Here is a 20,073-nt window from a genome sequence, read left to right as displayed (position 1 = left end):
GAGGTCTTTCACTTTTGTTTAAAACATTCACCCTTCTGTTAAAATAGCTTCTTAATCATTTGAACAATTATTGATTTGGTTTGTCAATCTCAATTTTCAGTATTTTAAGAAGAAATATTAGTTATTCCATGGCTTCTACATAATATGATGTAGCTATAATTTCAAACATTGAACTCTCATGACTACTTGTAAACTAGTACTAGTAACATTTATTTAGATTTTTAATATTTTTTTTTCTCATAACTCTTGCCTTCTTTTATTCTGACAAAGCATGTTAATTAAAAAAGCAAAAACAGCAACAATACACAACAATCAATATTAGCCATCGAATCTCTCACAGAAAAACACAAGTTTTTGACAGTCACCCTATGGTACATTCAGTAAGTTTTTCGCAGATGTGATGGAAATTATATTATTTATTATTCATTCTGTCTGCAACACAATTTTCTGGAGAAAAATTTACAATCTGTTCTGTGTAATGGTTCAATATTTCTCATCTTACTCAAATAGTTCACGTAAATATTTGAGTTTTATATTAATATTTCTATAAAGAAAATGTGTGAAGTACATCATATTTCTAACAGGAAAACACTACAATATTTGACAGTTTGAACACACTCGAGCTATTTTCAGATGCAAACAAAAGGATTTTCCTCTTGCACAGGATTTTGAGATGCAATATATAAACATTCTCTACCTGATAAAAATATCGTATCAAAGATGTTAGTTTCTTCCTCAAAACTATATAAAGCTTCAACCATACATGAGACTTTCTGGTTTAGCACAGGGGTATCAAGCAGTTATTTATACATTAGTTCTGGGTAGTTTTCGATTACCACAGTGTCCCCAGACTAATATGGTTGAAAAATCGCAATCAATGAGTTGTCATATACTGACAAAATGCCACTCTGTGATATGACCTTTACTTACACAGCAGCTATTTAATAATAAAAAACATTACTTTATTTTTTGAATAATATATATATTTTTTTTTCCTCCCTGGATCAAAGACATCATTTAGAGTGAAAATCTGAAACTCAAAGTGGGAATCTACAACTGGCACAGCTCTTAACAAAACTCTGCAAGAGGAACAATCCCAACTACTTAGCAATGCTATCTAGAGGTAAGTTTTATTATCATCATCAAGTGTGCTTCAAGGCTGTGGGAAAACTTAAGGGAGATAGGAAGAAGGTAAAGGAAAATTCACCAAGCCTCTTTCTTCATTCAGATGGTGATTCAATATAATACTTTTCATCGTCACAATGATCACTTACGAAAAGTCAGAAGTTGAATACAATAGTCTAAATCAGATGCTAAAGAACAGCCTTTTAAAAATGATGCTTTTAGCTTAGAGTCTTATTACCTTGCATCAGCTCAGAATGACTGTCTATATCTTTTATCATAGAACAACAAAAAATGTAATTAAGAATTACTACTGAATACTGGCTTCTGAAATGAAAAAAAAAAATGCATGCCCTGCTGTGGAAAAAAGAATAACCAAATACAGCAACAACCAAAGCTGTGATTTTTATTTATTTAAAAGTACTTAGCCATGAATGGCCCTCATTTAAAGAAAAGCCCTCGTGGTATACAAGCACGATGGCAGTGTGATGAACTACATTAAAATAAAATTGCATTTATTTCCTGCCCCAGTGGTCTGACCTTACTAGCATTTAGATGTAAGAACACAAGAGTTGACTACTCTTAAAAGCAGTGCCACCACTTTACAGCCGCAGAAAAGATATACAAAGGATGGTTTTCAATATCTTTAGGTAAATCTGCACACCTTTTTCTGCACAAGTTCTGCACAATTAATTTTTCAAAAATAATGCCATTTCTGCTGTAACCACATTTGATTAATTTGGAATGGTTATTATTCATATCCAAACACAAACCAGCTCTGTTTGCCACACCAGATGAATCAAGACTAGATACTGTGCATTTTGACCCGTATTGAATTTTATCAGGTGCTAATTATTGTTTTACCAGAACAACGGCTTAATGCATCTGTTGTTTAATTCCCACTTCCCTATTCTCAAATGTGAACATCAAAGAAAATAAAACACTCAATCTGAAACAGCCCCTGACAGCAGACCAGGACTCAAGTGCTCAATAGACAAGGCCCTTGCCACCAGTTCTCATATTTCCACAACAGTGAGCAAACACAAAAACAGCGCTAAGCGGCCTTTCCTCCTTTCCGCTCCCCTTGGCCAGTCGTCTGCCGGGTGCGCCGGGCGCTGGACGGCGGCCCTGCTGGGAGCGCCGCGCGGGAAGGATTAGCCTCACTAACACGCCAGCATTCGCAAATGTGGAGGAAAAACCCCACCACTGTATTTGGTGTATGAATAACCAAAATGCACGCGCTGACAGGAGACCGGGATGGGCCTATGGCTCCCCGGGAGAAAATGTAGCTGTGATGAGTGACAGGGCTTTCAGGAAATATGTTCACAATCACAGACAGTGAAGGCCATGACCTAGATCGTTTAAGAGCTTGTCTTGTCAAATTATCAAAAGCTTCTTCCTCTCTGAATAAAGAGTGACATAAGTGAGTGTCAGAAAGCTGCAGGCTGACAAGCCAAGCATACAATAACAGCATGCACGTCACATACTTGCCGAACACCGCCACGGCTAGCGGCAAATCTTAATGAGAGCGCGGCTGGCCCAGGAGACTTGGGTCCCTGCTGGCACAGCTACTCATCTCGCAAAAATCCTTCAGCTCCAAGTCAGTTATGGTCTGACACGACGACTACAATTACTAAACACAACTTTTTAACAGAATCCTCTGGTGCTTTGTCAAAGCAGCGGCTGCTAGGAGCTGCCCCGCTGTAAGCGACCACAATAAGACAAAAGATTTGCCAAAACACACACTTTTCATCACCTCCGCATGGGAACAGCCGCAAAAAATACACAATGCATCACTCCAGAAACACTCTTGCACAAACAGATGTCAAGACCCTTTCCCCATAAGCTAAGCCTCACATGGCCACCACTCCCAGCGCTGCACGCAGAACTGAGGTGTTTAACCACCAGGATTACAAAGACTCCTGGTAATGTTTACTTATGCTTACGATTAGACAGAAATTGACTCAGGGCAGGTGAGAAAAAAAGGGAGTGCTGCTGGGGAATACGACTGTGAGGAAAAAATGACAAAATTGCTGCTTTCTCTCACAATGCCCAGCAGAAGGGCAGAGAAGAAGGATGGAGGCTATGCAGCACCACTGGTGGAAAAGCCCCTGGCCGAAACGTCACGAGCACACCCTTGGTAAGGTCCAGCCCGTGCAGAGCCATATCCAGCCCTGCCAACACTGGCACAGCACCAATGGTAACCAGCAGCATGCACTTTGTAGCAGTGAAGGCAGAAGGAAATCATCTGTGAGAAAACATTCTGCCCGTGGCTTAAACAGCCAGAAAAGGACATTTAAAGAAAGATAAGTGAAGTTCCCAACTGAAGTACACACCTGTTTTTTGGGCAGAAGCACTGCTTCAGAGCGTGTTTGAAGTGTGCAGATATGCACAGATGGAGCCAGTGGACACTGCACAGCTGAAGAATGTGGGAGACCAGGACACTGCTGCCTGCCACCTCCAACGGTGAACTCTGGCAGTGCACTGTGTATCTGTATGCTGTTTTTACGTAAGTGTTTGAGGAAATGTTATGCCTACCATTTTTGCCTCCTTCCTGCCACATCATCCTGTTTATGAACTTCTCTTCCCACCCATGCAGCTGGCACACAAGACTGTAGAGCACAAGCCTCAAGACATCCATCTGAACTGCCACCAAACTTGCAAAACGGAGGATGTTTACAGCATACACGTATATAAGCATAACTGTATATACATGTATGTACACCTCAAATATATACATACAGACATGTATTTGTACACACAGATATGCAAGACAAGGTAGTAACATTGCATAAGAGAGACATGCATCTTTGTAGCTGGAGCAGCATATGGTCAAACAGAGCAGCACTCAAAACATCTGAACAGCTCTGCTACATGCTTCTCTGATAACTTTCCTGATGAAAGCACACTAGGTTCAGCTCTTCTAATATGACTCAGAATCCAAGATGAGCCTATAAATTATTAGAGCTGTCTCGGGGAAAGTTACTAGTAATAAATGTATTACCCTGAAGTTTTAAATAACTTTGAACATTTTCAAATCAAACTATATGAAGTACCTTGACTTGCCTCATATTCTCTTCTTGACAAAAGCATGGCTGTGGAGAGTGTCACTTTGAAACAGAGCGTGCATGGTAGATTGTTTTGCATCCTTTGTGTCACAGTAAAATTGAGTGGTCTTTCTGGGAAAGACAGATTAAAGCCTTTTTGGATCTGGGAAAGACAGATTAAAGCCTTTTTGGATAGTCCAAAGAATTTGATAACAGCTCAAGATCTGCTCTGTGAAGGTGGCACTAGAGTTTTCAGAGTATTTTGGAGAACTCTGGAGAACATTGGACTCATTTAGCTCCAGGCTCTGAGCAGAACTTGTAGTCTGACCTTAGTTCCTACAGGAACCATAGACATCACAATGATACAGACAGACTGATACTGAACAGGTGAACTGACTGGGCTTTGTACATCACTTGGATTTTTGAAAAATTGCCCCATGGAGAGGACTCATAACTCTTTAAAGGATGCAATTAACAGAGGCACAGATACATGCATCTGTTACTACAATCAGTTTACTGTCTGAAATGAGTAAAGGCTACACTGCATCAAATCACCTACCCATTGTCTCTTAACTGTGGCCATAAGCCCAAGTCTCATGGACCTTAAAAAGAAGGCAAGTCTGCCTCCTTTCCCTAGTACTCTTCCACATTCAGCTGTTTCCAGGTCAGTGACTTCCCAAGCTGAATACAATTTCTTATGTATTCAATAACCTTCAATGAATTGTTCTTCCATCAATTGGTTCAGTGTCCTCTGGCGCCTGAGCAGACTCATCATCTATTACATCCCTTGGTAAAGAGCCTCACAGGTCTTTTACCTACTGCCTGAAGAGTCAACTTCATCTGTCTTTTCTGAACATGACTCCTACTGCTTTCATCAGATGCCCCTAATTCTTGTACAAGAATAAGCAACAAACAACTGATCCCTAACCACTGTCTCCCATCACAGAGGCTTTTGAAGGTCTTTACAGATCCTTTCCTCTGCCATCTCTCTCCCTGGCTAAAGAGATGCAGCTGTGCTGAAGGGTGCAGAAGAAAGGGATCAAACCTGCACCCAGTTCTTCACTGCTTGCCTGGTGATTCCTAGTATTCCATCAGCTTTTTTTCACACCTTCTGAACAATGAAGTGATCCTATTTTTGGAATCGTATCTTCGAAGTTTAAAATTGAGTCCTGAATAGTAGAGCTCAGAGCCCATCATTTCATATATAAAGCTGCAATTATTTTTTTCCCAGGCATTTTACTTTACATTTAGTGCCATTAAAATTCATCTGCCATTTTATTTTGCTGTTTATTACAGTTGCTGTGCATGTCTTCACAGTTGGCTCACATCACTGAGACACTAAGTTCAGTCTTCCTAGCAAATATTGTCATTCTGCTGTTTACACTTTTCTATGTCACACTTGCATATTCTACCTTTATATTCTTATTCCATGCCTGTTTGGTTTCCTCAAAAGCTTTTGGTCAGGAACTTTTTCAAATGCCTTCTGGAAACTGTAGACTATGTTAACTGGATCACTTTCACACAAATGCTTCTTGACATTCTCCTTTGAAGAACTCCAGAGGTTTCCGAGAAGTGGGATTTCCTTTATAAAATCCTTCTTGAATTCTCCCATGCATATCATATTTATACACCCACTTCGTATTTGACTTATTACAGTTTCAGTTAATTTGCCTGGTGTACACATTAGGCTGGCAGGCCTGGTTGTCCAGCTTTTTCCGGGACCTGTTTTAAAATTCATCATTGTATTTTCTATTCAGTTATCAATCAGACACAAGTCAAGAGGTTACACACCACCTTCAGTCATCAAGCTATTTCACCACTCAGTGCCTTTACACCTTTTGGATAACTATTATCTAGTTCTGGTAATTGGTTAGAATTCATTTGTCATCTTAAATTTCAGTGATTCCATCCTGATTTGCTCCCTAAAGTAATACTTTGGTGTGAAAATGTCCCAAATTTCTTCCACAACCAACATTAGATGCCCAAAAAAAATGTTTTTAGTTTGCTAGCAATGGAATTATCTTGGCTGAACATTCCTTTCATATCTCGATCATCTGTTGGCCTTACAAGCTTCTTGCCCTGATTTGAAGAAAGATTTACTGTTAGTTTTCTTCCTTTTCTAATTGCTCTTTGATCACTTTTCTAGACTGCTTTACTGCACTCTCACATTTAAGCTGCCAGGACAGATGAAATTCTACTTATATGGTCTGGCATTCACTGAACAGATATGCTACTTCATGACAGGCATGAGATTATAAGAAAGTTTCAGAGACAAGCCTTTCTGATTTAATTGTGGACCTAAGTGAACAGCCAAAACACAGGCTGTAACGCTCCTGATAATCTGTACGATTTAGGTAGAGTTTAAATTTGGGGGTGATAGAGGACTCAATTCCCTACAGAAAATAAAATTATGAGGACTGGCTTCACAAAACATGTAAAATGGAAAAGGTGGCAAAAGATGCAAAGAAAAGACACTCAGGATTACTGAAGGGGAAATTCAGATCATAACTGCCGGGACAACTGGTGATTTGAGACAACCTGGCATGGAGGGGAAGGAGGTCTGGCTGCAGAAGGGGTTAAGCTGCCTGGGAGCAGGAACCAGAGGCTCTCCTAAGGGGGGAAGGTTTCCCTTGCTGGTGAGGTGACAAATGCACAGCTTTGCTGGAATGCCAGCCCAGGGCAGCCTTTGGGCAGCAAAGCTGGGCTAGGGGATGAAGCCAATGCTGGGCTGAGGCATTCCAGGCCAATATGCACAGGGTCAGTGCTAGTAGTGTCTGTGTGCTGTAAAGGCATGAATCTCCTTGTGCCACATCTCTGCAGAGTCCTGGTAGATCTGCTTAGAGTGGAAGGATTCTGTCCAGTGTCTTGTCCATTGAGTTAAGCACAAATGTGTGCTTGACTGCCTCAAAGGGTCCAGTAAAAAATGCTCAACATTACACTTCCAATTGCTTACCAGAAAGTGTTTACAGAAATATACCCTTCGTGTTCTTCAAAGGAATGGTACTGTGTAAATACTAGCTATGAGCAAAAGTACATTTAAAAGAAGAAAACTGAATTTAAATTTCTAACATGCAAAAATACCAGAAGAAATACTACTAAGTAAATGTTTGTGCATCACAAATGGGTTGAGCATTATTTGCATATCCCAAATATCATTGTCTAGAGTGATCCTGTAACAAACTCTCATTTTTCCTTCTTTAATTTCTTATTTTTCTCATTATTTGCTGCAGTAACAACTAATTTTGGGGAACAGGATGGATACATGTACAGTACAATGCACACTCCCTCTCATCCTATCTAGAAATGACACTTAACTAGCATATCAAGGGAAGCTTCCTGTGTCTGACTGGTAAGCTACCGGGTCAAACAACTCATTGAAACTCAACTATTCCACGATGCTGCAAAATAGGGATTGAATATAATGACAGAGGTTATGGAAGATAATCTGTATCAGGTTAGAACAGTTATTCAGATAAACTTTTGTATTCAGTGAAAGGGAACAAAAGGTCTTCTCAGGATCTCTCTTCATCTTTGACCAAATGGAAGAAAAAAAAAGGAAAGGAGGAGACATTTAGAAAGAGATATCAAATGTTTCTGAATTTCAGAAATAATAACATTTAGGGGAATCAAACAGGAGTGTTTGGAAACATTTACACCCTATCTTTAGCAAGAAAATTTAGCTGGTAGGAATTTATGCTGATTTTAACACAGGTTGCCATTTATTCTTATATTTTTGTGTTTAAGTTGCTTTTAGTTTGAGAAACAATATAAAGCATAAAAGACCACTTGCTATGTATCAGGAAGGAATCTGTGGGACATGTAAATTAATGTAATGTAATTTCATATGAGGTTAAAAAAAATGACATAAGTATGCTTTACATTAGTAGATCAAATCAGTCACAAATGCCTTCAAACTGAATTCATCTTTTCAGCTCTTACACTATAACAACCACTGCTACTGAAAACCCACAGTGAAGTTAAAGAAAGGACAAAGTACATCTTTTACCTGTATTTATTTACATGGGCAACCTGATCTAGTGGGTGGCATCCCAGCCCTTGGCAGGTGGTCTTTAAGGACCTTCAAACCTGAACCATTCTGTGATTTTGTGATTTACAAAACACAAAGAGAAATCTTCACATTAAAGTCGCAGTTAAACCTCATACTAAACTTAAATAAGTGTCCTACTGAAAAGTCAGTACCTTCATCTGATTTATATTTTTAAAATATAATTCAGCACTACCACATTTACAGACTATTTGGGAAAGACTTTGTACAAAACACAAAAGAACAAATAGAAGACCTCTCCAAATGTATTTTTTTTAGTACCACTTAATCTCATAAAGTGATAGCATCACTGGAATATACTTTTGCCTAACCCTCCATATGTTTCACATTATGCATAGTTATTAATCATGAAAACTTTGCTTGTTTTGCCAATCACTTTTACTCTTTTACCAAACCTCCAATTGCTATAGGATTCAATACTTTCTCACCAGTATTAAAAATGCTTTTGTGCAAGTGTCCAACAGAGTTGGAACATTCTTGCCAAAATAGTTCACCCTGTACTGAAAATTCACACAAAATTGTTCATGCAGGAAGCAAAAATTTAAAACATAGTCATGTCTAGCTTTGAAGTACACCATACTTAATGAAAGCAAAGTTGCTGGTTTTTGAGGACTCTAGGCTGCTACAAAAAGCTTCTGTTTATAAATATATATATATATATATAATATATATAAAACATATGTATGTATATATATAAATACACACATTCTGGAATATTTATAGAAACTTTTACGTAGGCTACGTGACATTAATAACTATGTTAAATGTGCTTATTCAAAATCTTTAGATTTCTTTCAGATCATGCAGTGGTGATGCATGGCACTACAGTCCTTAGATCCAGGAGTCGTGATTACTAAGGAGCTGATGATGACTACACTTACTGTATAGTGTCTACTAACTTTCTCTAGTGGTAATAATATTTTTGGGCAGACTGTCAACAGTTAGTTTCTTTTTTCAAAATGCATTCAGAAGAATTGAAGAGATGTTTTTTGAGAAGGGAGATCATGCCGTGGAGAATGTGTTTCTATAGTAGCACCATTTACATGGTAAAAGTTTTAAGGAAAAAGTCTCACCCAAATGAAGGCAAATGCCCAAGCCCTTACCACTCCCATCTAGGCTTCTGTGTAGAGAATATACTTTTTCTGAATGACCTTTAGTATACCTCAGTATCCTTAAAATATTCAAACATTTTTAAAATGTCTATAGCTAATTTTATGCCAAAGTTATTCACTCACTTATCCAAGACAAGTTTGAATGCCCAGTTAAAAATAACAATAGCAGAATGCATGTGTTTTACAGGGCTCCACATCTCTACAAAATAAATAGAAACTCTTCTCCCATTTTGCTGCTCAACCTGAAACACACAGTCAAGAGTCTGATGGGAAATACAAATGAACATTCAGTCTTGTAGCAAGTATCTCATAGATACATGAAAAGAGATCTTTCATATTCCCAACTGGTGGAAACATTTTTACCATGAATACAGATGCAAGGTTGATAACATCTCTGTTTTTTTAAGTAAAGCCTTTGTTTTTTTAAGTAAAGTATTATCATTTGCACCAAGTACTTTTTTCTCTCCAATGCTTAGACATAGCAGCAGTGTAAGAAAATATGAAAAAGGAAGTAGAGTGACTGGTTACAGGACCAGAGTGCCCACCCAAGATGAGCTGTATGAGCCACGTTGGTCTAAGAAGAAAATGTTGTTTTTTTAGTGTTAGTATTGAAGTTGGAAAACATCAGTGTGGTTCTTACGGGATTAAAACAGACACCAGTAGACTGCAGACATTCCATGCTTTTATCAATATTTTCCTTTTAATACTGAAGTATTTAGAACAATTTTTCAACTGTTCCACTACTTTATGAGTTCTCTTACAGTATGTATATAAGGGCCTGTTCATAGAGATATGGAATTAGATACAGAATTAATGTCATCATTATCTTTCTTTTTGCATGTTCAAAAATAATAGAGGACTCTACTGACAAACAGGCAGAAATTAATCCAAGATGTGAAAATACGGTTGTAGACATGTATACCTACAAGCTACTGTCAGATAAATTTTTTATTCATCTCTACTTGCGTAAGAAATAGAATGTACCACTTCCATTTTGTTCATAAAGGACATTTGCAATATAAAACACAACACAGTTATAAACGTCTCCCAAACCCACTTAGACTTTAGTTTAAACTTCTAATAATTTTTTCATTGATGAATATGTGACCTTAGTAAAGTCATTGATCTGGAACTGTTAGAGCATCAGAGCTATTCTTTACCTCTGTCTAGCATGTTTGTAGCAATACATATCTCCTAATTTCAACCTCCTTACACTTTCTGTTCAACAGAAATGTTCTCTTCCTTATCTGCTGCTAATATTTTCAATGTTTCTCCATGCAGAGTAAAATAAAGTGTTAAACACTCCATTTACTGAATACATTTTTTTCTGCATATTTCCCCTGTTTTTTAAAACCACCACATTGAAAATGTTTGAACTGCACTTTCTAGGTTTTAAAATCCTTTTATTAAAAGAGATGAGTAGTACAAAACCATATTAATAGACATTTTTCACCACCCTAACTAAAACTGGACAAAAGTAAATTAAAGACTGTGTGTTTCCAATGCTCCAGTTTTCTTTGGACCACCCTTCATGATACCAGGTACAATACTTCCATAAGTTTATACAAATATGCACTTTATAAAATGAAAGAAAATATGAAATAACTGTGGTTCGTGTAACTTCAGCTCTTGACAGATACAAAAACAATAGTGAATGAGTTGTTTGCCATGGATTATACTCACATCAGCGTAATGCCCCTTCATATCACAGCGACTGCAGTGCTTATTCCAATAGGCTCTCTCAAGACATTCCCTGAAATAGTGGCCAGGCAGACAGCAGTTCAAACAAAACCGTGCTGGGCAAGTGTTTTGTAGATGACCTCTTTCTGCACACAGGCAACAAGGGGGAATTTTCTACAGAGAAGTACAAAAGAAGTATCTTAAGTAAGTACATTTTAAAAGATTACATAAAACAAAACAAAAATTCCACAAAAGATGAAATGAAGAAGAAATCATCCTAAATGCTTACCAGGAATTGCATAGAAATTTTGTTACACAGAGAAACTATAGAGAAGGAGAACTATAAATAGTGAAAAACTGCATAGATTCCCAGTACTTTATTATTTTGGACATAACATCAGAAGCACATATTAAATTCTCTAGAATTACTTGCTCAGTGAATACAGCAAGAATTAACATTAAATTGGAAAGTGTATTTCACTCAGAGAAAAAGTGTTTGGTACTCTGTATGAACACTTATCTTTTAGGAGACTTCTTGAAAGCTGAAACGTGTAAGTGTATCATAGGAACATGATATACAGCATGTGACACAACATACTGGAATTGTTTGCAGATATTATGTGTCCTACAGACCACTGCACTGGGTCTGGCTGGAGTAAATTTTATTCAAAGCAGCCCATATGTGGATGTGTTTTAGTTTACTGACCACAACAGTGTTGATAGCACACTGATGTTTAGCTGTTGCTGAATGGTGCTTGCACAGCTTTTGAGGATTTCTCTGTTTCCCACACTAACCTCCAGCCAGCAGGCTAGGAGTGGGCAAGAGTCTGGGAGGGGGCACATCCAGGAGAGCTGACACCAACTGACCAAAGACATGCCCCTTACCATATGACATCATGATAAACAATAAAATTAGGCGCGGGGGCATGGGGAGGTCCAAAGTAGACATTGCCTTTGCATCTCTTGATTTTTTTTCTTTCCCTATGAGACTGTCTTTATCTCAATCCATGAGTTTTTCTTGCCTTACCAGTTCTCTCTATCATCCTACTGGGGGTGGGTGAGTGGCTGGATTGGGGCTTAATTGTTGGCCAGGATCAGCCTACCACAACCACTCAGCTCCATGCCTTGTGACTCATGCAAATACACACAGACGGCCTCTCGGACTGGCAAATATAAAACCGTAAAAAGTACTCTGGGACCAAAGCCCTATCTGTTTAAAGACAATTTTTCCAGTGATGGAGTGCACCTTCACTCCGTTTCAACTGTCTGGGATGTAGTCACAGGATACATGCTTTCAAAGAATTTGCTTTATGTCAATATTCAAAATCTCAGTGTAGGTAGCATCCTCAGTGAATGAGGTATGGATTTTTGCAGGCTTTGTTGCAGGGACTGATAAATCCAGACCCTCATGCAACTGCTATCACTTGTTCACAATATAGCGATTGAATTTTAAACCTCTAACTCATGGACAAACTTTCTAAATATTTGGCATCTATCCAACCTTCTTAAAGTAATTTTATCTTGTCAGTAACTTTTAACATTATTCATATTATGGTTCATTATACAGACATCTGTTTTCATTCGTTTACTAAGGGTGATTCTTGGATTCCTTAATGTTCTTGTTGAAATAAATTTTAAAAATATTTTAGTTCTTAAAACTTGTTCTACAGTATAAAAAAGATATACATACCTTGTACTTAACTCTCTTTCTAATCTGTTTGTACTCATGTTTTTTTTTCCTTTATAAAAACTAAATAAAGTAATCACCTTCACAAAACAGCCAGTTATTTTTATACAGGAAACTGATCTTGTGCAAGCTACCATTCAACTTGGAGCAATGAAATAACAAACCACTGAAGCAAATCTTCTAATGGCAATCATAAAAGAGAATCAGAAACAACAGCTGTATCTACAGGCAATTAAGATATTGCATTTACCTTTGGACCAGGGCAGTTTTTGGACAAATGACCTGGTCTACTGCAATTTTTGCAGGTAACATTTTTCTCAGCTGTGTAGTACCGCACACTTGTACGCCTCACACTTGCATAGTTACAGATCTGTGCCTGGGGAGACAAAAACAGAAAAATGTATTTATCATTTGAGATTCTATGGCACAATGTTTGCTAGAAATTCATAAAGTTCACTGCTGGTAGTGTTCAGTTAGGAATCTAACTTCTTACAAATACAATTTGCATATCCAGGTTTGAACTAGATAATTTTCTTCTAGAGAAACTGGCATCATCTAGAGAAAAATTATTGTCTTGTTTGAACTTCCACTTCAGGACATGCTTTTTTTTGCTGTTTAAAACTAAAGCCATGAAATTTTGCTTTCACTTTATTAGTTGAGACACTTTTACTCACTGTGCTATTTCATGATGAACTGGAATTTTTCCCAGAATGCAAATATAACTAAGATTAATTGCAAATGCAAGTTACAAGTTCCCTGGCACACATTAAGGGAAGCTTCTTGGACAAAGTACAATGCTAAACAAGTCTAGACCAAATCTGCAATTTGCAATTGTAAAGAATGATTTAAAAAAGGAAAAAGAAGTTAAAAGAGAAGCTGGAAAACACCCTCCCTCTTCAAATGACCTCATACATACTTTCTGTTTATGCAGACAGAATTGAAAATTCTATCTTCAAACCCTATTGCTTAGTGAGCATCTAATTTTTAAAAACTGAAAAAAAGATTATGGACAAGTGAATGGAAAAGGTGCAAAATACCAGTTCTCTTACGGGAAAGAGATTATAATTTCACTTGATGATGTCTCTTGGGCAACTTGCTTAAGCTGGGGTGTTGGACAAGACGACATTTTGAGGTCCTTTTCAGACTAAACTGATCTTTGATATAAGCTTCTCTGAACATTGGAAAGAGAAATCAGGAGACGGACCTCCTAGCTGCAGCTTACTCTTCCTGGATACTATCACACCTTACACAAATGCCTCAGGTTACAGCCTAATAGTACTAACGACTGAGCTGACTCCTTTTGCTGGAACTGCAGGAAGACTAACTAACCATGGCAGACTTATGGTGACACCTGCAGGAACAGGGATCTAGCTGCCATGAAACAACTACTGTGAAGAGACTGGAAAGGATGAACTGATGAGTTCCTCATTGCAGAGGAGCTCTTGCTCCCCTCATCCTCTCCCACCACTGTTTGTGTACCTTCTTCAAGAAGTGAACGTCTTCCTAATAAATGGTAGGTCAGGTTTCACATGCCATTGGAAGGACATTCTTAAGACTTCCACATAAAAACTACAAATGGATTTTCCAATCCTGTTGATCTTGCTCTGCTTGTTAATAAACATAAAAATAACAATTATGGAACAATTTGGTTCTCTGTGTTACCTCTAAGTCTTTATTACTGATGGACCAGTCCACATCAACATCCCCTGAAAAACAGAAGTACAACGAATTATACTTAATTTGCATGGAAATTTTTTCTATAATGTGTTCAACATTATGATTACTGCAGTTATTGGAAGTGATAATAGACTTTGAAAGTACCAAAAGGGAGAAAACTTGTTCTGTTTTCAGAAAAGAAAAGTTATCAACCTGCTCAGCAGTAAATCTGATTCACCTTAAAATCAGCATAGGTCCAGCTATCAGGTGGACTATATTTGATGCCACTATCCTTTTCCTCTTACTCCTCTATACTATTTGATACCTCCATCATAATACTGACCCCCCAACCCCCCAGGAATAAATTCAGGCAAGCTTTAATTTGTTCAGAGTCAGGGACTCTAAAGCTTCTCATTCCAAACAGTTATCTATAACTTCATTCATGGGCATGGCCAGCTCAAGTCCTCAGGCTGACTGGGTGGGAGCATATGGAACAAGAATTTAACACACAGCATAAAATATACTTTGTGAATTCAAAAAATCTGTGTCTTCAGCACTGCTTTCTGACTGCTGCATGCCAAAATGACTTTATGCATAACCACAGCAACTGTAATCTAAGTAACTCTATTTCATAACAGGGTTTGGTAATGTGCAATAAATCAGGACGACACACTGAATTAACAACTGTCACACTATAACCTTCTCACACACTGACTTTGGACTGGCAGAAATAAAAAGAAAAAATCAAAAAGAAAATAAAAGGCAAAAAGCTAAAGGAATAGGGATGCAGTTAGAGCTGTTTAAAAATTCTGCATGTCAACACTGTTTACTTCTTTTGCTGTGCAAAGACAGCTGTAACACCACAGTATCTTTCTGATCATCAACAGAGGATTCATGTCAACAGAAGTACTTGCTTTACCTATACTTCTACAGTAACAATTATAACTTGTGTGTAAATAAACTCCATGTGTTTGCAGGCTTTTTAATGCCAAGTGTCCTATCCTGTTCCCACACCATAAATCTGAAGCATCTCTGTGTCACCAAAACAACATCAAGAATCACAAACATTAAAAAAAAAAATCTGTTTTTGATTGTATTTCACAGAATCACAGAATTTCTAGGTTGGAAGAGACCTCAAGATCATTGAGTCCAACCTCTACCTAACGCTATCAATCCCTACTAAACCATATCCCTAAGCTCTACATCTAAACGTCTTTTAAAATTTTTCATTTGTAGTGAAAGACAGATGATTAGAAATTACAATAATACAATCCATAATGTCATGTCTTACTTTTTTTATGGAAAAAGTCAATAAATAAAATATGTAACACAATATCTAGATACCAGGTATGTCACTTAAACATACAAATACTTTTTAGAGCACAATACCTGTTTGCTGCTGTTCTTCATCCAAAAGTCATGACTAACAATAACTGTTCCTTTCTCAACAACACTCTAAAATATTTTTTTGCAACATTCACTAATATCAACAGTCATAAGCATCACCGAGACATTACCAATAACTTAACTGGCCTAATGTAAAGCAATTCAAGTGATGTGTTGCATCTAAGTCATGGTACACAGAGGAAGTGGCTGAGCAAAAACTCAGATGAAGAACTACATGGATACTTCATCCAACTATCATTCAGGATAACAAGAGATACCATAATGAAAGATGTTATTGTCCATATATACCTGGAGACCACTTCTTCCAGACTGTCTGGGTTCCAACAGAGAGGACAGAAGGGGTAGCATTGTGTCAGCTCTCTTTAGTGGAAGCTATTCATGGATATACCCAAAGGAAAATTAGGCCTTTTGGTGTCTACTCATTAAAAGTACAGAAACACACGTACTGATATATTTCAGTGCATTATTTATTAATTGGAAGCTTATTAAGAAAATTCATTCACAAAGAAAAAGATATTTGTAATTCAAATCAGTACTGTGAATGCCATATGCAGAATGGTTGACAAGCTACAGATCAAAATTACCAGCAAATTAACTCCTGTTAATCATCAGACATGTCCTTTCTAAGGACAAACCAACTAAGTTTCTTTTCTTCACTTTCAAAATTCCCAGCGTCCTAAGGAAAACCATGACTCAAAAATTCCTTGTGTTAGAAACTAAAATTGCTCAAATTAACAAATATATGAGAGCTTTAATGCTGAATGAAACATCAAAACAAAATCTGCCTTTATTAAATGTTTGGTTACCCCCAAATTAAGTCTATTTCACAACAGAATGTACAAGTCTTTATTTTTAGTCACAAGAAATGCTGAAGACTAGAAAACGTAGGAAGAAGAATGTTTCTGCAACCAACCTGAAATCTTTCTTTAGAGACAATGTACAAGTATTTGCAATGATTTTTCTCATTGACCACAGTATGTTGTCTGGCACAAAATCGTGGAATAAATTCATGAAACACTGCTCAAACTGACAAACACATTCCCCCCCCCCCCCCCAATAAATAAATTCTACTTAGTTGGATGGATTAACCAGTGCAAAACACAATTACAGTCTTTGGGTGCTGTAAGTATGTCTGAACTCGCTTTCTGACCAGGCCACCTCCATCAGTCCTTCTGTCCTCTTCCTGGCTTTCAGCGCTGATACCGGCCAGCCTGTTGGAGACTCCTTTGTCTTATGCTCTTCCTGGTGGGTAGCACTTCTAACGTTTAACTCCTTGATACTCAGTCATACAGAGGACAAGTCTAAGACCACAGATACAGTACTTCTTCCTATGAGGACACAGGTCATAACTTAATGTCTTTCTGTCAGTGCCCAGGGGAGGTGTTCAGGGACCATCTTCTGCGCTCACTCCACAACCTCAACCAGAAGGCTCAGATCCTCTCCTTGGACTGAGAATGTAATTTTGATCAAAGCACTGACATAAAACAAACTCATATGCTAATTACTGAAAATTACGCAATATAGCAAACATCAGTACGATGCAACTTGTTACCTGATGTTTTCCAAGGCCAAGCCAGTACAATGTGAAAGCATTTCATTCTTTTCTCAGACACACACACAGGGTGTTTGTCTGCCTCAAGAAATGAGGTTATGACTACTTGCCTTCTACTTTTTACAGCACCTTAGTGAAGTAGCAATTTAAAAACTATTCAGATAACCTCTGTCAAGACTTTCCTTGCTCTGTGAAGAGACTGCACATTTTGCAGACACAAAACAGACAGTATTTAAAGAGTGCAAAAAACCCTCCCAGAATATTTTTAATTGTTATATTATCCTTCCAAATCTTCATTTTTAAAAGCTCTTTTTTAAGAAAGATTTTTTAATTAATTAATTTGACTGAGATTAATCTTGATACTGCAACTGAAGAAATAAAACTGACTTTGCCATATGAACTTATTTTTACACGTGGAAGAAGAAATGGCTTTGTCAATTTGCTGAACATGGAACAAGATGAGGGAAAAAAGAGGCTAGAAAAGAAATGATGTACAGGACACAAAATAAATGCAATTTAGATTAAAATGAAAGCTGGGGGAAAACTGCAAGGGTCTTCTTTTATGAAGTACTACACTTCGGCTATCCTGCATCCCTTTACAAGAGGATGAATAGTAAGCAACAACTTTGCTTTTATTTAGAAGAAAAATTTTCAAAGATCATTAAGATTCACATGTATCACTCCACCAGCATGAAAATGTAAATTTCAGAGCAGGGATCACCCTGAAGACAGATTTACGACTTACGACCACTGTTCAATATGCATTCAAGCTTTCTCTGTTTCATTCCAGAAAGGGGAGAGGCGGTGAGGAGTGAAAACGATGAGTAGTCAAAAACTGGAATTGCCAGAGTAACAACCCATTTTAACAGAACAAAACAAAATGACTTGAAATAAACAGCAAATTATTCAGAAAATGTCTGTATCTGTTGTACCACTGATGGTCCTAGCAACCAGACATACTGCCCCACCCAGAGTGGATGGCCTTGCCTAGATTTTCACCTCTGCCAAAAGTTACACTTTTCTATTATTTATTTCTATTCATCAGAACTAGAAGAAAACATGGTCCTGTTCTCTGCACAAATTCAGCCTGCCCTGCAAAGGTTTTTTTATTACCACATTTAATAACACTGAGAAACGGTAGAGCCGGGACATTCAACTTTGCAAACAAAACACTACCTTTTCCTAAAGTGTAAAGACAAGTGTTTTTTTCCATTCCCTTCCAATTTGAATACACATGTAGTCATGTATTTTAGTTACTGTATTTTATGATCAATCCACTGAAACAGGGTTTTTCAATCTGTGACAGTATGGTATGCAGCCTGAAGGGCAAACACATTTCAAAGTTGGGCTACAAAAATTGGATTTTGACTGCTAATTAATACAAGCGCACTATAAGACCTCTACAGCACAGGACTGTTTTAGACTTCTCTCTGAACAATATTTAATATGTCAGGACACAGCTTCTGGCTGCTACTGGAGTAACAAATAACAATGTAAAACGTCAACCCCTAGAAATGATCTAGAATTTGAAGTATTTAACATTGTAATACTTTACATATATCTGAAAAATGCTGTTCACATTTGAACCAAAGTGATTTATGTATTACTGTTATATAATCTATCACAGTAAGTTTCATATTTTTCTTTCCAAAAACACAGAATGATCATGTGAAGTTAGTAGTGCACCAAAACATAAATTGAAATTTGTTCCCCTCATTAATTTTGCTAAAGACAGGAAATTCAAATATCTACGCAGTAGCACTTTCCTTTCTGCTCTAGAAAGATGTATTCCAAGTATGCAGTCAAATACCCGTATGAATAAATTTTTATATACGTGCATGCCACACGATCTTTTGAAGTAAATGTTTTCTCTGCAGGCACTGAAAACTAAGTGTGACCTGATGACAGAGCAGGTCCTCCTTACGCTGCCTGAAGGTCCTGTTCAAACTGCATCCGAATGAAATGCAGCCCAGGTACATGGTGCACTAAAACACTGCTCTGGTTTGGAGTGAGGGTGCCTGGCAGCCTGAATGATTGCAGTGCAACCAGCAGATTTTAAAGCACTGTACTGGGAGACCAGGTGTGGCTCCACATCAAAAGTTCAGGTTTCTTGCAGTTTTAGCAGTCACTGGTAGCTTCATCCAAACACAGACAACTTCTTGCAGGGTACCAGAGCTGTGACACACTGAGGCCACAGTGGATGAAATCCTGTGTGTATCATGCTGTTTCTTGATTTAACCACTCTGCAAAAGGAACAGAATTTACTGCTGTATTTTTCTTAGGCACTTTAAGGAACCTCTCAACTTTTATTTAATGAGTAAGAATTTTACTTAAAAACGAGGCACCTGCTGTTATAATGGATTACATGTCAATATCTCTAGCACAAAAAAAGCATTAAGAGAGATTCATGAGATTAAGAGATTCCCCCACAGAAATTGCTTGATATTACTGACAGAAGTTCGAATGACGAGGAGAGACTCTGCTGCCTCTTCCCTTGATATCTTTTGCGTGAGTGCATATATATTTATGCAGTGTATATATCCACATATATATAAATGCAGTAAGAAAATAGCAGAAATCTTGTTTTTTAGCAACCTTTCTCTAATCTATCATGATGTTTTTGAAAAGCATCACAAAATTGGAAATTTGTCAGTGAACAAACAACAAAACTCAACTCATTTTGAAATGAATTAAAACATAAGATCTTGATTCAAGCAAAAGCAGCATTGGTCAAAAGATTATCC

The 20,073-nt window shown here is 37.5% G+C and overlaps 1 protein-coding gene across 2 annotated transcripts in view; it reads right to left on the bottom strand.

The window, feature by feature from the left end:
• Positions 1 to 20,073, bottom strand: part of ZCCHC7 (zinc finger CCHC-type containing 7) — a 116,357-nt gene that overhangs the window by 23,671 nt on the left and 72,613 nt on the right. For both annotated transcript variants that reach the window (XM_032205901.1, XM_032205902.1), the window contains 3 exons: positions 14,377 to 14,420; positions 12,965 to 13,090; positions 11,031 to 11,201 (listed from right to left, as the gene is read on the bottom strand). In XM_032205901.1, coding sequence (XP_032061792.1) covers positions 11,031 to 11,201; positions 12,965 to 13,090; positions 14,377 to 14,420 — 341 coding nt within the window. The remainder of the gene's footprint in view (positions 1 to 11,030; positions 11,202 to 12,964; positions 13,091 to 14,376; positions 14,421 to 20,073) is intronic.

The sequence above is a fragment of the Aythya fuligula genome, chromosome Z (genome assembly GCF_009819795.1).
Source record: "Aythya fuligula isolate bAytFul2 chromosome Z, bAytFul2.pri, whole genome shotgun sequence".
Lineage (NCBI taxonomy): Eukaryota > Metazoa > Chordata > Aves > Anseriformes > Anatidae > Aythya > Aythya fuligula.
This window is presented reverse-complemented; position numbering and strand designations above follow the sequence as displayed.